General features: G+C 63.3%; 1 protein-coding gene across 15 annotated transcripts in view; it reads left to right on the top strand.

Moving 5' to 3' along the window:
* Positions 1-19,090, top strand: part of KCNQ2 (potassium voltage-gated channel subfamily Q member 2) — a 56,545-nt gene that overhangs the window by 17,149 nt on the left and 20,306 nt on the right. For 12 of the 15 annotated variants that reach the window (XM_032387552.1, XM_032387537.1, XM_032387545.1 and 9 more), the window contains exons 3-11: positions 316-442; positions 799-974; positions 1,699-1,824; positions 5,066-5,176; positions 5,863-5,958; positions 9,356-9,450; positions 10,640-10,669; positions 13,890-13,958; positions 16,104-16,133. In XM_032387552.1, coding sequence (XP_032243443.1) covers positions 316-442; positions 799-974; positions 1,699-1,824; positions 5,066-5,176; positions 5,863-5,958; positions 9,356-9,450; positions 10,640-10,669; positions 13,890-13,958; positions 16,104-16,133 — 860 coding nt within the window. The remainder of the gene's footprint in view (positions 1-315; positions 443-798; positions 975-1,698; positions 1,825-5,065; positions 5,177-5,862; positions 5,959-9,355; positions 9,451-10,639; positions 10,670-13,889; positions 13,959-16,103; positions 16,134-19,090) is intronic. The other 3 variants (XM_032387539.1, XM_032387548.1, XM_032387549.1) reach the window with 1 other exon arrangement.

Consider the following 19,090-nt stretch of genomic DNA (forward strand, 5'->3'; position numbering starts at 1 on the left):
CCCCCACACTAACACCTGCTCACCCTGGACGGACCCCCCACACTAACTCCTGCTCATACTGGACGGATCCCCCACACTAACACTGGCTCACCCTGGATGGACCCCCCACACTAACACCTGCTCACCCTGGACGGACCCCCCACACTAACACCTGCTCACTGGATGGACCCCCCACACTAACACTGGCTCACCGAGGACCGACCCCCCCACACTAACACCGGCCCCCCCGGATGGGCCACCCCCCCCACCCCCAGCAGTGGCTCGGTCCCTGCCCTGCCCCGGCCGGCACGTGGCTCAGTGTGGCCTCTCCCGCAGGAAATCGTGACCATCGTGGTGTTCGGCGTGGAGTACTTCGTGCGCATCTGGGCGGCGGGCTGCTGCTGCCGGTACCGCGGCTGGCGGGGGCGGCTCAAGTTTGCCCGGAAGCCCTTCTGTGTGATAGGTGAGGCCGGAGTGGGTGCAGGCCGGCTGCCAGCCCCGGAGAAGCCGAGTGTGCATGCTGGCCCGGAGGCAGGCCGAGACTGCGGACTGGCTGCTTCCGGAAGTTTCTTCCACCTGCCCTCTTGGCGTCCGCGCTTGTGGTGAACACCGCCTGAGCGGCGGGGGGAGGGGAGAGGGGGCGGGACAGCTGCTGCCCAGGGCAGGGCTGGGCGGGGTGGACAGTAGTGCTGTCCCCTTGCTGGCCCTTTGCATGTGCCTCCCATCCGTCTGTCCATCATCCTGGGGGCCCCCTCGCCTGCAGCCAGAAATGGAGGTGCAGGGGGCCAGCCCTGCCTCGAGCCCCGCCGTCTCCCGCAGACATCATGGTGCTCATTGCCTCCATCGCCGTGCTGGCCGCTGGCTCCCAGGGCAACGTCTTCGCCACGTCGGCGCTCCGGAGCCTGCGGTTCCTGCAGATCCTGCGCATGATCCGCATGGACCGGCGTGGTGGCACCTGGAAGCTGCTGGGCTCCGTGGTCTACGCCCACAGCAAGGTGAGCGGTGCCGCGTGGGTCCCAGGCCCTGCTGGGTGGGGTCCAGGTCAGGGCACACAGGAACCAGCCCACCCCCGCTTTCCCGGCGTCTTCCCGTGAGCTGCGCGTCCCGCTTGGCTCTGTCCGGAGCAGCGCTCTGCAGCGTGCTCTGCGGTCGGTGGGTGCGCGGGGTCGGTACCCCCAGACACCGGCCCCGGAGGCTGGGCTCGAGGTGGCCGCGTGAGGGGCCTGCAGCCCTGCGCCCCAGCAGGAGCTCGGCGATCCTCGGTGTCTGAGCCCTGAGCTGGAGGCTTGGTTGGTGGACAGGGCGGGTGTCGGTCCCCAAGGTGCTGAGATGCTGGCCCCCCAGCCCCTCCAGGAGCCTCCTCCACTCTCAGGGAGATTGTCCCAAGTGCAGCCTGAATGCTTGTTGATTGCTGGGGGAGCGCTCCAAGCCCGGGGGACGGGGTGTGCTGGGCTTCCGCGTGGGGGGCGCCCAGGTCCAGGGACCACCCAGCGCTGGGACTAGAAAACCAGGCGCCCGCCCCCCGCCCCGTGCCCAGGGCCACGCAGCCCAGCAGGTGCTGGCCTGGGCGGCTGGCGGCTCTGTGGGGACACAGCCCTGCAGACGCCGAGCCCGTAGCACGCCTGCCCAGGGTGGTGGGCCCTCCGCGCCGCCAGGGATGGGTTGGGCAGGACGCTGCCTGCTGGAGCCGGGCGGCTGGGACGTGAGCCTTTCTTCTAGGAGCTGGTGACTGCCTGGTACATCGGTTTCCTGTGCCTCATCCTGGCCTCCTTTCTGGTGTACTTGGCTGAGAAGGGGGAGAATGATCACTTTGACACCTATGCTGATGCCCTCTGGTGGGGCCTGGTGAGTCCTGGCCGCTGGGTCATCGTCCTTCCCTGGGGGTCCTGTCCTGCCCACCGTCTGCACCGCCCCCCCCCCAGGATGTGCCCTCTGCCCCCCGGGCATGGACAGGAGCCAGGAGGGCTCTCTCTGGGGCCACCTGCTGGCCAGTCGTAAGCAGGCTGCCCAGGCTGGCAGCGGTGGGGGTGCATGGCGGGCGTGCAGGTGGACAGAGGCCCAGCTCCCAGGGAGCCTGTGCCTGGCTCTGGCTGGTCATCGACCTTCCTTCCTTATTGGCCACCTGTGTGTGAGACCTCTGTGCTGGAGGGGAGGAGGGGGCGGGAGGGACAGGACAGTTTGAAAAAGGGACACCGGAGCCCCTGGCTCTCCTGGGCTCCACCTTCCAGGCTGCCCCACCCAGGGGAGGTCTGGAGCCTTTGGACCCACAGCCCCTGCTCACGGCCGCCCAACTCCCAGGCTCCTGGACGGCCCCTCTCCTGTCACCCGCCTCTTCCTGGGCCACCCTGAGTGGGGCCCCGTGTCTGTGGAGTGTGCCTTGTGGGGACCAGGCTGAGCCCTGCGGGCTTCACCCCCAGTAGCTGGATGGAGCTTGGCCCAGCTTCTGGCCCGTGTCCACAGATGTCCCCAGGCAGGGCGCTGGAGGGCCCCTCCTTCGTGGGGCTCTTCCTGAGGGAGCTGAGCACTTGGCCTGGGGGTGCATGGAGGGTCATCCTGGGCCACTGCCTCCTGGGGCTCTAGACCCCCTGCCACAGAAGCTGGCTGTGTGGCCTTCGGCAGATACTTCACATCTAACGGGGAGAAGGAATGTGTAGCTTTTCCCCGCATTTAAGTGAGAATGTAATTTATTTGTAATTATTGTGTTGATTGCCGGGAGGCCTGGAATCTGTCCTCTGATCCAGCCGTGCGGGAAGCAGCGGGGGCGGGCCCTGGCCCAGTGGCTGGTGACGCGGCCTGTCCCGCCGCCGGCCTTGTGCATGGACCAGTCCTCCCATCTTTGAGAACTGAATCGAAACTCTTATTTGAGTGTTTGACCGAAGTAGTGCTTGCATAGATGTAAACAGGACGAGTAAACAGTGGGCAGGTAACAGTGAACGTGCAGCCCCTTCCTGCCTGTGGGGAGGCTTTTGTTGGGGGTTTACCTCCATATTCCCAAATTACATGCTTATGCTGCTGTTCCCCAATTGAAGCGTTAGACCTTAATTATCCACCTGGTGCTGTGATAGAGTGAGGTTCGGCCCCTCCGCTGTCCTCGTCATTCTAGAAAGACGTCCTGCCTGAGCCCCCTTCCCTCTGCTCTGCAGGCCTGCACAGCTATGGGGGGCCCTGGCCAGTGTTGGGGGGTCCCCGCCCTGGGTCCCTCCCAAGCCCGCCCCAGTCTGCCCTCACTTTGGAGGAGCAGGCCGATGGCTCTGAGACCTGAGTGTCTGTGGAAGTCCCACTTCCCTGCACCCCAGCTGCCGGGGGCCACCGAGGGTGCGTGGCCGTTCCCTGTAGGCACTTCGGGGACCCACTCCCATGCGCTTCTGGAACGGGGACCTCAGGGAGGCGTCCTCCTGTGCACGTGCTTTTGCCACCTGGACCCCCGAGCCAGTCCGTCCCTCTCCCTCCGGGCCCGACGACACCAGCACGGACCTCAGGACCTTGGGACGTGTCCTCTGGTTCCTCTCAATTTCCTCATGTGTTTGTCCAGCTCCTAGGAGACCTCCCCAACCTTACGTCTCAGCCAGTTTGATTTTCATTTCATTTTCAAAATTCCTTTGTTTTATGGATAAGATTTCTTCTCTCTGTGGGAGGATCTTGGTGTCTTTGAGAAGATCTGCCCCCTGGAGGGCTTTCTGCAGAGCTTGGGTCCACCCGCACTGTTGCCCTTCTCATGTGGTCTGTCCCCTGGCCTGTCCCACCCCTGCCGGTGTGTCCCCCTACCTGCCCGTCACCCTGCCGGCCCGTCCCCCTGCCGGTCTGTCCCCCTGCCTGCCCGTCCGTCCCCCTCCGGTCTGTCCCTCATTCCTGCCCTGGAGTGGAGGAGGGGCTCGCTGGGGCTGGGGTCTGGAGGCGCCTCCCTTCGGCTGGGGTCTCTCACCCAGACTCCCGTCCCGCGAACTCTGGGTTTCTTCCTGCCTCCTGGCCCTGAGCCCCGTCCTCCAGGTCCTGCTCCTGCCCTTGGGGCTCCTTTCCACAACCTCAGCTGTTACCCAGCAGAGGTTTTGGAGGGAGTGGTGATTTGAAGTGTCTTTTGTCTTTTTTTAAAATACACTTATACTGAAAACCTTGGTAATCGCACTTGGTGAAGTTCTGACCAGGGGATTTTGTGGTGAGGAGTGGATCCCCTTCTGGCCCACGCCCACTCCCAGCTGCCCTTCCTCATTACTGGTGCCTTTCCAGAACCTTCTGCGAAGGCCCGAATGGGGACGGTGCCCTGTTTCTCACTGTGTGCACACAGGCCCAGAAGTCCCTGCCGTGATTTATCCAGTGTTGTTTCCCAGACTCCACGGTGGGGGTTAGGTGGGATCCGTGCACTGGAGTGTGGGGGGCGGCCCCCAGGGGCGCTGACAGATGCCCGCCCCCATTGGCAGGTCTGGTGGGAGCCACCTGGGGCTCGCCCCGTGGGCAGCGGGCCCTCCTGTGTGCCTGAGGCCCCTGTGTGTGGCCATTGGCCTCCCCGCTGTGCACCAGGGAGGCCCGTCCTGCTCCCCGCATTGCGCTGGGGCAGCTGACGCTCCAGCCGCACCTGGGGGAGGGCCCTTCCCGCACTTCTGGCCTCCGCTTCTAAGTCGCCCTCCGAAGGCCCCCATCCTGTCTCCGTCGTCTGTCCCCCGGCCTGTGGTTCCTGCTCAGCCCCATCCCTGCCCAGCTGCTGGTTCTTTCTGGGCTTCCTGGCTGCTGCCTGACCTTGAACCCAGAGCGGCTGCCCGCCCCCTCCGTGGGAGGCTCTGACGGGTGTGGAGTGGGAAGAGAGGCTCCCGGTGACCCCACACCCCGCCCTGGAATGTGGGGCAAGAGGAGGGATCCGGAGAGTTTGGGGATGGTTGTTGCGGGGATGAAGGACGGGGATGCGGGCCCTGGCCTCACTGGGCCTCATGTGGGTGGCGTGGGAGGGCTGGCCTCTGTGCCTGTCCAGCCTGTCCTGAGGGCAGCTCTTTGTGGAAGACCCTTGGGGGCTAGGAAGAGCGTCCAAGTCAGGGTCATGGCCTCCACGGTGGTCGCTGCCAGGCCTGGCTGAGTGACCGGCCTTGCTGTCCCACAGATCACCCTGACGACCATTGGTTACGGGGACAAATACCCCCAGACCTGGAACGGGAGGCTCCTGGCCGCAACGTTCACCCTCATTGGCGTCTCCTTCTTTGCTCTTCCCGCGGTAAGTCCTGCTGCCCCTTCCTGCCCTTGGTGGGGGCCACGTGCAGCCCCAGGCACCTGTCCATTTGGGTCCATGGGACAGGAGCACTGCTCCCAGCAGGGTCCCCAGCACCCCAGGAGCTCGAGGCGGCAGGTCTGGTGCAAAGAGGCGCCCTTTCAGGGCTGCCCTGGCTGGGGGCTGGTGGCTTCCGTGACGCACCGTGGGAGTACTCTGACCGTCCTCAAGCTGTGGCATCTGTCGGTCACTCTCGGGCCTCCCAGCCCTATGGGACTGGCCAGTAGGGTCCTTGTGGCCAAGAGCAGTGCTTTGCAGTGACACGGATCCCTCGTCAGGTCTCTAGGGGACCCTCACAGAAGGGGCAGGGCAGAGGGGTGGCTGGTGGGGGGACACTGCTCTCCCACGTGGCTGCTCACCAAGAACCTGGGCCCTCACCTGCTTCAGTGCGGACAGTCAGGAAGGAGGATGATCTCCGGGTCCGGGCGTGTTCCGGGTGGGCGCTGCCGTGCTCCTGCAAGCCAGAGGTTTCCTTTACCCTAAATCCAAGTGTTCTCCCCCAGCTAGATCCCCACGTGATTAGGGACTGAGGAGATGGGGAGGCAGAGCCCACGAGGCCCCCAGCATTACAGGCCAGGGTGGGAGTGGGGGCTGTGGCCCCCGGCACATGGTCTGACTCTGATGACTTGCAGGGCATTTTGGGGTCTGGCTTTGCTCTGAAAGTTCAAGAGCAACATCGGCAGAAGCACTTTGAGAAGAGACGGAACCCCGCGGCGGGCCTGATCCAGGTGAGTCCAGGTGGGCCCCCCCCGGGACCAGGGGAGTTCCCGGCGGGCTCCTGCCCCGTCTGGGAGCGGAGCCCCGGTGTCTCCCCTGTGTGGACGGGCCACAGCCCTTTGCAGGAGCACGGTGGGCGGGGACGTCAGGGCAGTGTGTTGGGAACCAGCACAGACGCCTGCGGCCTGCAGTTGTGACAGCGCGGGCCGTGGCCGTTGTCCCGTGTGGGCTGTGGCCGTTGTCCCGTGTGGGCCGGCGTGCTGGCTCAGCCACGCTCCGTGGAGACCCCTCAGGGAGCCACGCAGCCCATCCCACTGCCTGGGGCTCAGAGGCCCCTCGGGGTCCAGTTGTACTTCCTGAGCTGGGGCGTCCGAGCAGCAGGCTGCCCGAGGGCCCCTCTCCAGAGCTGGGGAGCCGGTGGACACAGCCCCGCCCTCCCATGTCTTTCCTTTTTAAAGATGGGGTCATCCTCGGGGGCATCCTACTTCTCAGTTCTCAGGAACTGAATCAAAATCTTACATCAGCCAGGGGCGTGTGCCTGAGAGCTGCCGCCCAGCCAGGAGCGTGTGGGTCTAAAAGCCCCTGCTGGACGCCCCCAGCCTTGCCCCTCCCCCCGCCCCCAGCCCTGCCCCCCGCCATCTGCCCCCCGCCCTGGGGCACTCCTGGCGTGGCTGCTGGTGTCCAGGGAGGCAGAAGTGCGCCTCGTTCTGGAAGTGTGGTGGTTTGCTTTGACCTCTGACAGCCCCCAGAGGGTCAGCTCAGGGCTTTACCTGGAAACTGTTTCAGGGCTGGAGTGGCCGCCAGGCATGCAGATGGTAAAAGGTCACCGGTGGACAAATATCAAAGGAGTAGTGGCATGTTTTTGAAAAACTCATCTCTTGTTTCTTTATGTGATTTAAAAGACGAATGCACGAGGCAGCATTCACAGAGCCCCATTTCTGGCTCCCGGCGAATCGGCCGTGATTGCTAGCGGTCACAGCACGGGGTGGGGGGCAGATGGGGGCGGGGAGCAGAGCCTGTGAGCTGTTGCGGAGAGGCGGGTGCGCATTCAGACTAGACTCCTGTGGGTGTGAGACGCCAGTTGTCATCCACAGGTGACATTCAGAAAACAGCTTTTAAAACTTCAGGAAAGGGCAAGAGAAAACCTGACCCCCCAGGAAGGCAGTGGGGGGGGCTCAGAAGCACACGCAGCAGGAGGCCTGTCCGTAACCACGTTACACGGATGTGGATTGAAAAAGGCAGAGGGGGAAGAACAGATTTAAAATCTACCCGGCCGTATGCTGTCTGTGGGAGACTCACCCCAGGCCCCAGGACAGTGACAGGCTGAAAGTACAAGAAAGGAGAGAGATGTTCCCGGGAACCGTGGCCTCTGAGGGCCACGGTCTAGACTGCGTCCGACCCTGTGACGGGAGACAAAGAGAGTCAGGACACGTTGACAGAAGAGTCGGTCCACAAGGAACAGTGACAACCACGTACACACTAACGCAGAACCCCAAAGTATATGCAGCAAAAACTGACAGAATTATGGGGTGAAACAGACGTTTGTACGATAAGAGCTGGAGACCTGGACGCCCCACTCGCATCCTGGATGGAAGAGCCCGGGAAGCAGAAGACCCGATCCAGGAGCCGGCTGCACCTGCAGACATCCCCAGGACAGCCCAGCGCGTCCTGCCCGGAGCACAGGGGACCTTCCCCAGGACGGACCATATTTGGGGCCACAAAACAAGTCTCAAACCACGGTGTTGCAAACATCCAACGGGAAAGAATAGTCTCTTCCACAAATGGTGTTGGGACGACCAAATATCCAATTTTAAAAGAATAACGTTAGACTCTTACACAGAATTAACTCAAAATGGGTCAAAAACCTAAATATAAGAGCCAAACTCTAAGGTTCTTAGAGGAAAACAGGTGTAAATTTCCATGGCGTTGGTTTCTCAGATAGGAAACCTAAAGCACAAGCAAAAGAGAAAAAAATAAATACATGGGACTTTATCAAAATTAAAACGTTTTTGGGGCACCTGGGTGGCTCAGATGGTTAAGCGTCTGCCTTCAGCTCAGGTCATGATCCTGGGGTCCTGGGATCCAGCCCCACATTTCTCCCTCTCCCTCTGCCTGCCACTCCCCCTGCTTGTAGTCTCTCTCTAATAAAAAATAAAAAATATTTTAAAAATAAAATACAAAACTTTTGTGCTTCACGGGACACTGTGAAGAAAGTGAAAAGCTAACCCACGGAATGGGAGAAAATATTTGCACGTCATATTTCTGGTAAGAGTCTAGTATCCAGAACACATAAGGGACTCCCACAACTCAGGAGCAAAAAGACCAATTTAGAAATGAATTTGAGCAGACATTTCTCCAAAGGAGACCTACGGATGGCTAATAAGCACGTGAGATAAATGCTCCCTATCATTTGTCATCAGGGAAATGCAAGTCAGAACCATAACGAGCTGTCCTCACACCCCCTGGGGCGACTGAAGTGAGAAATGTAGGAAAGAACTGGAGGGGATGCGGAGAAGTTGGAGCCCCGGTGGCTGGTCGCGGGGCGCGCGCCTGGTCGCGGGGTGCAAGCGGCGCAGAGAACGGTGCGGTGGTCCCTCGGGGGTCTGCGTTACCTGAGGACCCGGCAACCCCCGCCCCCCGTACAGACCCCAAAGAACTGAAAACTGATGTTCAACCAAAACCTTTTCCACGATGTTTGCAGCGGCGCTATTTCCGGTGGGGGAAGGCGGAAAGCAGCCGCGCGTCCCGTGCGTGAACAAAATACGGTGTTCGGTACAATTGAACGTTATTCGATCATGAAAAAGAGCCAAGGGGTCTTGCAAAGGCTTGATACTGGTCACCACAGGCCGGGCGTTGTGTGGTCGCGCGGAGCGGGGATGTCCCGCGCAGAGGGCGGGCGCAGGGGGGCGCAGGTGGGCGCCGCGGGCTGGCGGGGGCCGGGCTCCCGCAGAGCAGCTGGGAGGGCGGCTGCGCAGCGGCGGAAGCGCACCTGTGCCCACCTGTGCCCGAGTCGCCAGCTGAGGACGGTCCGGGAGCCCAGCAGCTGGCGCCGCGCTCAGGCTCCCTCCCTCCCTGAGCACCCCGCCACTGCCCGGGGGAGGAGCCAGGCGCCCCGGGGAGCTGGGGAGGAGCGCGGCGCGTGTCCCTGGCTCTGCCCCTGGCCTCGGTTCCTGGGGTCACCCGTGTATGTACCCAGTGTGACGTACCCCTGGGGGTTGGGGGAGCAGGAGTGACCGCCAGGACAGGTCACGACCACCAGCGGCAGGGAAGGCAGGTCAGGCTGGCTGCACTGGCGTGTGTCCGGCCTACAAAGGGTAAACTGAGGCTGGCGGGGGCTGGGCCTGGGGGGCATGTGCAGGGGCGGGGAGCGCAGGGAGGCGTCCGACCCTCGCCGCTTCCCCTCTGCAGTCGGCCTGGAGGTTCTACGCCACCAATCTGTCCCGCACGGACCTGCACTCCACGTGGCAGTACTACGAGCGCACCGTGACCGTGCCCATGTACAGGTACCCGCTGCCCGGCCCGCGTGCGCTGCAGCGCCTGGGATTCATTTTCTGTTTGTTCTGAAACCCCATTTTTTGTTATTCATGATTTTCATTGATTTTTCTTTTTTTTTAAACAACGTGTGTACTTTTCAAGGAGTTCTGTGTGTGATTTATTTCGCAGTATTAATTTTGTTCTTTGTTTTATAGCTCGTGGCTCTTATTTCTCACCTCCATCCACCCCTTTGCTTAGCTTCCTTGCTGTCGGTCGCATTGTTTGTGAGCATTGCGAAGACAGGCCCTCCTCCCCAGAGCTCCTGGAGGTAAATGCCGGCTGCGTCTGGCGGTGGCCCACAGTGTGGAGCCCAGCCCCCGCAGGGCCAGCCCCAGAGTGTTGGAAGTGGAAGGGTAACCTTGACCCTGTCCTTCAGCGAGGACAGTGTGGGGGAAGGGCCACGTCGAGGCTCCAGGGCCAGGAGGCCCCCCCACCCCAGCACAGAGCACGCAGACAACACACAGGTGCCCTGCGGTGGGAGGAGAGGGCCGGGAAGCCCTCGATGGGGGCCGCTGGTGGAGGCAGAGCCCGTGGCCCCGGAAGCCGCGGGGTCGCCAGCAGGCAGCTTCCCACCTTTTCTTGAGGGCGGGTGGCAGCCCAGAGCGAGCGTGTGGCCACCCCCAGGGTACGTCTGTGCCAGGCTCTGGCTTAGAACAAGGTCTGGGGTGAGAGGGGCTGGGGACCCTTGGGGTGAACACCACCCTGCTGGCCTGCCCTCGCCTGGGGCGTGAAGCTGAGCCCTGGGGCTTCCCAGCCCAAGGAAGTCCCTTACCTGCCCTGGAGGTTTCCACCCCAGGCTGGGCGGCCGGCGTGGGGCGAGGTTCTAGGCTGGGCCAGCGTCCCCCTGAGGATCCCCAAGTCAGTGGTGGCCAGGCAGGGGATGCGGCCCCACCCCTCCTTCAGCACCCATCCCACCGGGCACTTTCTGGAACATCCACTTAGGGACACACACCTTCCCTGGGAATGCTGAAGGCTCTTGCTTTCCCAGCCCCGTGCCCCAGCCCTCGGGCCTGAGCAGGGCGGACCCTCGTGCTAATTTTCTTTGTTCTGTTGTTTCCCCCACTTTCCTTGACCATTTGGTTCATTTTCTTTTTCTTATCCCGTTCTTTTAAAATTTCCGTTCTTTTCCCTTTGTGTGTGTGTGAAAACACTTGAAAGCTCGCAAACTCAAACCTACGGGGCCTCCAGGTAGGAGATGCATGGGACGGACAGCGTGTGTGGTGTGATTGTTCTCTGTCTGGGGCTGGTACAGGGCTGCCCCGGAGCCCCCCCCGGGCCCCCCCCCCGGTCTGCAGAGCAGGGCTGCTGGCCAGCACCCCCGCACCCGTGCCCAGCCTGTGTTCCCCACGCTGGGCACAGGTACCGCCCTGCTCTCCCCATGGCCCCTGCCTGGAGCCCGGCTCCCACTCTGACCGTCCCCGCCCCCGTCAGCTGCTTTCTCAGGCTGGATCCGTCTGTCCTACTTTGTCTTCTGTTCCTTGTCCTGCTTCCTGCCTTGTCTCAGTCCCTGCGTCCCTCCCCTGCACCTCTTCCCCTGCCCACAGGGCACAGAGCTGGTGGAGATGGGGCTTCCTCCATCCCAGCTGGGGGAGGGCACCCTGTTCCCAGCAGGCAGCTGGCCTCTGGTGCTGCTTGGGTTTTCCCTCTCTGGACCTGGGAGCACCGAGGGCCTGTGGTCCTTGTGTGCTGTCCGGGATCACTGTGTCTGCACGGGGCAGGGGAGGGGGCTGTGGAGCTCTCACTCCTGCTGCAGGGAGGAAAGGGGGTCACTTGCCCAGAGTGGGGGTGCTGAGCTGCAACAGGAAATCCTACCCCACGCACAGAGCAGCTCCTCTGTAGGCCCTTCCCTGAGGGAGGGGTGCGGACGGTGCTGGGTGAGGGTGTCCGCACACAGGCCTGCAGAGCGAGGGTCCACCCTCTCCCCGTGTACACCGAGCCAGGGGTTCCTGGGCAGAAGCTCTTGGCCTGTGGCGCCCTGCGTGGGAACTGTGTTAGACCGCTAACCCTCTGTTCTCGGAAAGGAGAAGGGTGCTGAGCCCCACGGGCATCTCCACCCCAGCATCTGCCTTTTACTGGCTGCATACCCCAGAGGCCTCGCTCCGAGGAGAAGGCGGGCGGGGGGCAGCGTCCTCCCCTGTGTGCTGGCCCTGGGCTCCTGGGGCTCCAGGCTGCCCGGCGGTTGGGGGGTACCCTGCTTGAGGCTCCTCCTACCCTCCCTTGGTCCATCTTCTTCAGCCAGTCCCAGGCCCTCCCCACCTCGGCCTGGGTGACTGGACTCCGAGCCGGTCCCCTCGGAGCCAGCTGACCCCTGACCAGCCACTGCTCTGTCCTGTGGGATGCCCCCCGACACGTCCCCTACTCCCGTCGGCACACTGCACTCCCGTCCTCCACGACCACCCCCGAAGGGATGGGGGCCATGTGTGTGGCCCTCACGTGTGGTGCGTGCACGCCCCTGCCGTGGCCCTGCCCATCCGTGTTCCGTGCCCTGCTGCTGTGTGTCCAAGGCATGACATCCTATCTGCGTGTCCCTAATCTTGGACCTGTGTGTGTGTGTGGGGGCTGTCCAGGGTCTCTGCTGCAGGCCCATGGGTGGGTGGTTGGGGGCAGTGGGGAGGCAAGTATTGTCCCCTTGTCCAGCCCTGGGGCCTCTGCTGTGCCCGTGGCGTGAGCCAATCTGACTGCCCACACCTCCTGCTTAGTCTTGGCCCCTAGGACTGGGCAGCCCTGGAGGAGGAGGAGGGGCAGGGGGAGGGAAGAGCGAGCAGGAGGGAGAGGAGAGAGAGCTCTCCAGAGGGAGCTGAGCTGGACCAAACAGCAGGACCCACGGTGGGGGGCGGCACTGGCGTCAGGAAGCTGGACGGGGAGGGGGGGCACGGAGCAAAGCCAGAGACTAGGAGGCTGGCTGTCAGTGCCGTGGCTTCCGGGGGGCAGCGATCCTTCAACTCTGGGGCTCTGGGGAGCCACTGAGTGACCCGCGAAGTCAGGGTGGGCTCCGGCCAGGTCTGCGGGCGGAGGGAGAGGAGGCGGAGACCTGCCAGCAGGTGAGGCCGAGCCGTGCAGGGAAGTAGTGCTGCCCCCTCGCGCACCAAGTAGAGGCTCAGACACTGATGCTTGACCGGGGCCCACGGGCCTGGGCGGGTCAGGGGTCCTCAGGGTCAAGAAGGATAGAGGACAGGGTTGGGGGCTGAGGCTGGGTGGGGGTCTTTGAGCATGGTTTTAAAGGAGTGCGTGGGATTCCAAAGCTGAGGGTTTGAGTGGGGGGTCCCAGAGAGGAGTTGGGGTCACAGAATAGATGAGAGCGTCAGAGCGAGGTGAAGGGGTCGCAGCGGGGTGAGAGTGTCACCGAGTGGGATGGGGGATCACAGTGGGGTGGGGATGACAGGGTGAGGGTGTCAGAGCATGATGGGGGTGTCATCCGGGCGGGGGCTGCATCAGGAAGGAGCAACCAGGGCCTGGGGTCGAGTAGGACAAGGGGCGTGTGCTCAACATGAGATGAGGTGTCTGAGGGCAGAAAGTAGTGAGATCCTGAGTCAGGCAGAGGCTGGGTGAGGGACAGGGCTTGCCCCAGATGTTGGGACGGACTGGAGTCCCCCGTGAGGCCCCGGTCCTGTGGCTAGAGGTGGGGGCTGCTGGGGGTCTCCCAGGAACCTCCCAGGGTTTATAGGTCCCCTGCCTTGGTGTCAGGGTGAGGACTCAATTACCCTCTCGGTTTCCATGGAAGTTCTGGCTGGAGCTGCCCAGGGGCCACCGTGGGTGGATGCCCAGCCTGCAGGCAGGGGGCTGGACATGAGCTTGTCCTCGGTGGGTGTGACCTGGTCTGGGAGGAGGGGGCATGGAGCAGAGCCGGGCCAGCTTGCCAAAGATCCAGGGGCTTTTCCTCCAGCTGCCCAGCAACTCATCACACCCAGAGTGGGCTTCTCTCTGCTCAGCAAAGCCCTTTTCTAGGACCCTGGCCCCTGCCCTGACTTGGGCAGAGGGCGTGGCTTTGCAGAGAGGGCTACTGTTTGCAACTGTACTGCCCCTTAGGGGTGTTTGGGGTGTTCAGGGATTGGGGAGGGAGAAGGGAGGGTAGAAGGCCCCCCCCACCTGTCTTCCGGTACCTTCTGGACCCACTCCGTGCCCTCCATGACAGCCTGGGGGCATTCCTGCCCCTCTGCCGTGCATGCTGGTCATGCCCACTGCCAGGGCCACGGCCCCTATGAAAGGCGCAGCCCAGAGGGTGCAGAGGGCCCCCAAGGCCACGGTTGCTGGGGAGCTCTCCCCTCCCTCTGCCTGGGACAGGCCACACCCATGCCCCCAGTATAACCACTGCAGGCACCTGTGTGTGAAGTGGACGCTGGTGAGAGCCGGGGTGCGGGCCCCCCAGGCTCCGGCGGGCAGGAGCTCACTGTGTCTCTTCTCGCCGCAGACTGATCCCACCCCTGAACCAGCTGGAGCTGCTGCGGAACCTCAAGAGTAAATCTGGGCTCACCTTCAGGTCAGCAGAGGGGCTCCTGGGGGGTCCTCGGGGAGGGGCAGGCAGCTACAGGATGCCCCGGGGTCTGGTGATCTTGGTGGTTTTCCACTTCTGCTGACTCGGTGGAGGCTCGCATCCCCAGAGGGTGGCTGGTTTGGGGGGTGGATACGGGGGTGGAGCGCCAGCCCCACATCTCCCCGGAGCATTGGGTGGACGCACCCACTATGGCGCTTGCTGGTTCTCTTGTAATCCCAAAATCTGTGACTCTGGAGCGTGGGGGGCACAGAGCCAGGTGTGCGGGGGAGGAGGGCTCACCTGACAGTAGGGTGGACAGAGGGACGGCCGCCTGGGCCCCCATGCCCAGGGTAGCCCCCAGCGGTTTGCTGCCTCTGAAGAGCTGTCCGTGGGGTGGAGCCGCCGTGGGGGGTGAGTGGTGGCCCTCGCCTCTCCCCCTGAGATTTGTCCATGCCCTGGAACCTGCGAACGAAACCTTATTTGGAAAGTCTTAGCAGATGTTATTAAGTGAAGGATCTCCACACGAGATCATTCTGGATTAGCATGGGCCCTGAGTCCAATGATAAGTGTCTGTATAAGAGAGAGCAAAGACGGCCACACGAAGGGAGGCAGAGATGGGGGCATGTGGCCACAAGCATGCTGAGGCCTGGGTCCCGGGGCCCCTGGGGGTGACTGGGGCGTTTGTCACCAAGTGGGGTTTCCCCTGGGCCTGACTTTGGGTACTGGTGACCTTTATTCCTCCCACTTCTCCCTGTTCAGATGGTGTGTCTGTCCTGTTGTGTTTTGGGGGCAGATCACTGGTTTTCTAGAGGCAACAGGTCCCCAGCTGGGGAGGACTTTTACCCCAGGAAGGATCACCCCCAGAGTCTCACTCACACCCGGTTCAGATGACCGGGATGCTGGGATTCCAGACTTTCTGAGTCGCTGAGCTTTTGTTGAGATTTGGACATAGGGCTGATGCTGTCATGGGTTGAGACTTTGGGGTGTTGGGGTGTAAGGGGCATAGAATGTAGTGAGTTGAATGGTGGCCCCCAAAAGATATGTCCATGCGCTGGAACCATGAATGGGACCTAATTTGGGGAAAGGGAAGGTTTGCAAATGTAGTTAAGGATCTTGAGATGCGGTCACCCTGGATTAGGGTGGCCCTAGACCCAATGACACTGTCCTGAAAAGACAGACACAAAAGAGAGGCCGTGTGACAAGGAAGCAGAGACCAGAGGGACTTGGCCACAAGCTCAGGGGCGCCCGGGACCCCAGGGGCTGGGAGAGGCAGGGGGACCCAACCCTCCAGCCCTGGGGGCGGGGAGGGGGCTGCTGACCGGCACCTGGATTTCTGACTGCTGGCCTCCGGACTGAGAGGGAAATTCCCGTTGTTTGGAGCCACCGGATCTGTGGTCCCAGGGACACACAGGGATGCGCGGCAAGCAGCCCTTGGCGGCTGAGGTCAGGGCGGCTGTGGGATGGGGCAGCGCAGGGCTGGGGTTCCCACGGAAGCCTTTGCACACCGTGTCCCTGGACCGCATGGAAAGGGGAGCCCAGGGGGTTGGGGCTGGTCCTCAGGGACCCCAGCCCCAAGCAGGACGTGTGGGCACGCCCTCCTGCCGCCTCAGTTACAGGCGTTCGGCCAGTGGCATCAATACACCAGGTGCTCTGCAAAGGTTTCGGCGGTGCCCCGAAGAGCCCACTCGGGCTCCCCTGCAGTCGTCCTGGGGATCCGCCGAGTGCAGTCCCAGCCTCCATCCTTCTATTCCTGTTCGTGATGAACGTTGCCAGTTGGCGTCATCAAGCCACGGGCAGGGTGGGCTGAGCGCGGTCCCAGGGCTGTGGCCACGCGGAGGAGAGTGATCCCGTGAAGCCCAGTGGAAAGAACCGGAGCAGCTGTCTGTCCCGAACACGGATTGTGGAAGCCGGACTCTGTTAGCATTTCCGTCTGCGCTCACTTCCTCCGTGAAACTTAGTTAATGTTGGTGATTCTCCTTAAAACCTGGGGCCATAACCACTTCCAGAATTCCCTCTCTCCTGCAGGCCTGCCTCCTCGGGCCCTCCAGGGGCTCTCGGGGTGCGTGGGCCTCAGGTGGGCGCCAGGTGGGGCGGACCGTGGTGGGTGCCTGGCGGCCCTGCTGCTAACTGCTTTGTCGCTTCTGTTTAAAGGAAGGAGCCTCAGCCGGAGCCCTCTCCAAGGTCAGTGCCTGCTTGCCCCCTGCTGCCCAGGCACGTTGCCATGAGCCGTGCTGGTCCCTCCCTGTCTGTGCGTGCCCACGTGTGAAACTGTGTGTCTGGACCCCGCCGGCCGCGCTGTGGGCCCTTAAATCACTTTGCCTGTGCTCAGCAACCTTGTCCCACTGCTCCAGGGTGGGGCAGCCGAAGGGCAGGTCCCTCTGCCCGCCCGCCCGCCCAGCCTGGGGCCCTAAGGCAGCAGATCTGTGAACACCCCCACTCCGGGTCAGGGCCAGACTCTCAAGCCCTGTATCCCGCCTCTTTGGTGGAGACGGACCCCCCCAGTGCTGTGTCTGCCTGCCCAGCCTCTGCAGGTGGGTTAGCTGTCAGGCTAACTAGAGACCGGGGCCGTATCTGCGGGCAGAGAAGGGTGGACAGCCATCTGCTGTTTCCCTGTATTTAAGGGAGAATCCTGGCTCTTTCATGACTGGCAAGTCTGGTGGACCCCAGCCTGCGTGTGTGTCACTGTGCTGAGTCCTCTGAGCCCGGGGTCCCCTAGCACCCAGTCCCCCGACCCCGGGCCAGAGTCCGGCTGCCCTCCGTGAGTGCCCTTCTGGACCGTAGGCGACTCAGCTGTCCACTCAGTTTGTGGAGCTGGAGTTAGGCTGAGCCCTGCCCTCCTCTGTCCCCCGAGTGCCCCAAAGGGGACTGACAGCCTATGTCTGGAATCAAAAAGAGTGACCCTGCTTTTGCCCCAAACCAGCCAGAGGAGCAACGGGGACGAACCCTTCACAGAGGCTCAGAAAGCTGCCAGGGGGCCAAGCTGCTTTACCCGGCATAGAGAGCTCTGTGCTCATCATCGGGGGGAGTGGGAAACGCGTGCCGGGCTCCGCCTGGCGTGTGGGGGACCAGGGGGCTGCCTCCACTTCCTCAGGCCCCCGGGCGCTTCTGCGTGCCGCACTCTGAGCCCGGGGGAGGCGGGCCCGCGGCTCTGCCCCGTCCACCCGAGGCCCCCCGGCCTGATGCGGCTTCTCGTTGCCCTCCCCACGACCCTCGTCTCAGCCTCTCTCTCTCTCTCTCTCTCCTGCCCTCCCCCCAATTTGGACACTCTTGCCTGCCCCCCCAAGTGCCTTTAATCTTGTCACTGCCCTTCTTGGGCCCCTTTCACGTCCGTCTGTCTTTGGGGAGGAGGTGGCTGACCCTGAAAGCAGGACTCAAGGTGAGGACACACGGGAGCCCTCCCCCGGGCTCTCCGGTACGTTCCGTGGCTCCCCTCTCCCTGCTTTCCGCACACCACTCCTCTGTCTCCTCCCCGTGTGTCGTGTGTCCCTGCCTGCCCGTGACCCAGTGGCTTCCCCAAGGACCAGCCTGGCCCAGCCCTCCTCCTGGCATCCCTGGGCTGAGGCCCTGGGATGCACACTTATCAGTTGGGTGCGGGAGGGCGGCATTTCTGTCCCATCCCCCGGGGCAGCCGCAGACCCTCTCTCTAGCAGCCGGTGCATAGTAGGGATGCAGGAAATTGTTCTGCCACTGGGGCCCATGAGGGGGTGGGTCTGTCCCAGGGCTGCTGGGCAAGGGGACCCTGCTCTGGGAAGTGCTCATGGGGCTGTGCTCCCCCCGGCCCCCCTGCCCCCCACCCCGTGGTGGGCGGGTGGTAGTGGCCAGGCCGCTGCCTGCCACCTGTACCCCAGGGTCCTGCTGGCGCTGATGGTCTGGGCAGGTGGATGGGTGGGCACAGGGACCCTCACTCAGCTGCCGAGAGGCCCCCTCCCGGTCCGGGCTCATGGTGGGCATGCGCCCCAGCGGTGTGGGGGTCCTTTGGCTGGGCAGGACCCACGAGGCTGTGCTGGAGTCAGGCCAAGGCCGTCTGGGTCAGGGTCAGGGTGTGGGGGGGCAGGCCTCGGGTCTCGGGCTGTGCTGCTCTGGGTGTGTCTCCGGCCTGCCCTCTGCCCCACCCCGTTTCTCACTGCCCCTCCCCCTGTGCCTGGAGGAGACCCCCGTTCTCCAGCTGCTTTGCCCCCGTGTCCGTGTGGGTCCCTCTGTCGAAGGCAGCAGTGTGCTGTGTCCGAGTGCCTGTCTGTTCAGTCTGGTCTTGGGGAGTGTCTGTGGGCGCCCTTCCACCCACGTGGTCCCCAGGCCCCCTGGGCTGGCCTGCCCGCCCCTCTCGGGGCCCTGCTGTCGGCTTCTGTGGGCAGGAAAAGCCCCTGAGCTGGGGGTCCTTGCCCCCTCGAGCCCGTGGGGCCGTGCTCAGGGAGGCTGTGGGCGGGCGCCGGCAGCCCAGCTCCCTCCAGCTCTGGTCGGGCTCTCTGGGTACACTGCCCCGTCCAGGGGCCACTGGCCACGTGGGACTGTGTCAGTTTTCGCTAAGTACAGTTAGCCGTGCCTCAGGCTCTGAGACTCGGGGGGCGGGAACATTTCCCCAGGAGATTGGGCGTTGGGGGGCCCTGGGTCGTGCTTCTAGGCCCCGTGTCTGCGCTGGGAGAGACAGCAAGGCTGGTTGGGGGGTTGCTCAAAGCTGGAGCCCTTCTAAGGTGTTGGAGGCAGAGACCATCCCCCCGTCGTCCTCTTTCCCTGGACAGAGCCTCCAGGTGGTGTGGGGGGGGCCGTGTGCAGGCCTGCGGAGCCCTGGGAGGGGAGCACGAGGGTCCCCGTCTTCAGCTGTGGTGGGGCTGTGGCTGACGTGAGGGTGTGCCTTGGGAAAGAGCATTTGCCCCAAATTTGAGGGGCTTCTGTGAGCAGCCAGAGCTGCTGGGTGGTGGGGGGTCGGGTCCAGGGGATACTGAGTGACAGGGACGCTCACCCCCACGTGAGAGTGCTTGCTGATACAGCTGGACCCCAGGTCCCTACCCGGGAGGACCCTGCAGGGAGGAAGTCCCCCCTGGAGGGGATGGTGGCTCGTGGGGGGGGCGTGGCCCTCACAGCCCCCCGGGCCACACAGAGCTCTCTCAGAGGAGCCTGACCTGCTCACCCCGTGGGACTAG

The sequence above is a fragment of the Phoca vitulina genome, unplaced genomic scaffold (assembly GCF_004348235.1).
Source record: "Phoca vitulina isolate PV1807 unplaced genomic scaffold, GSC_HSeal_1.0 scaffold50, whole genome shotgun sequence".
Classification (NCBI taxonomy): Eukaryota; Metazoa; Chordata; class Mammalia; order Carnivora; family Phocidae; genus Phoca; species Phoca vitulina.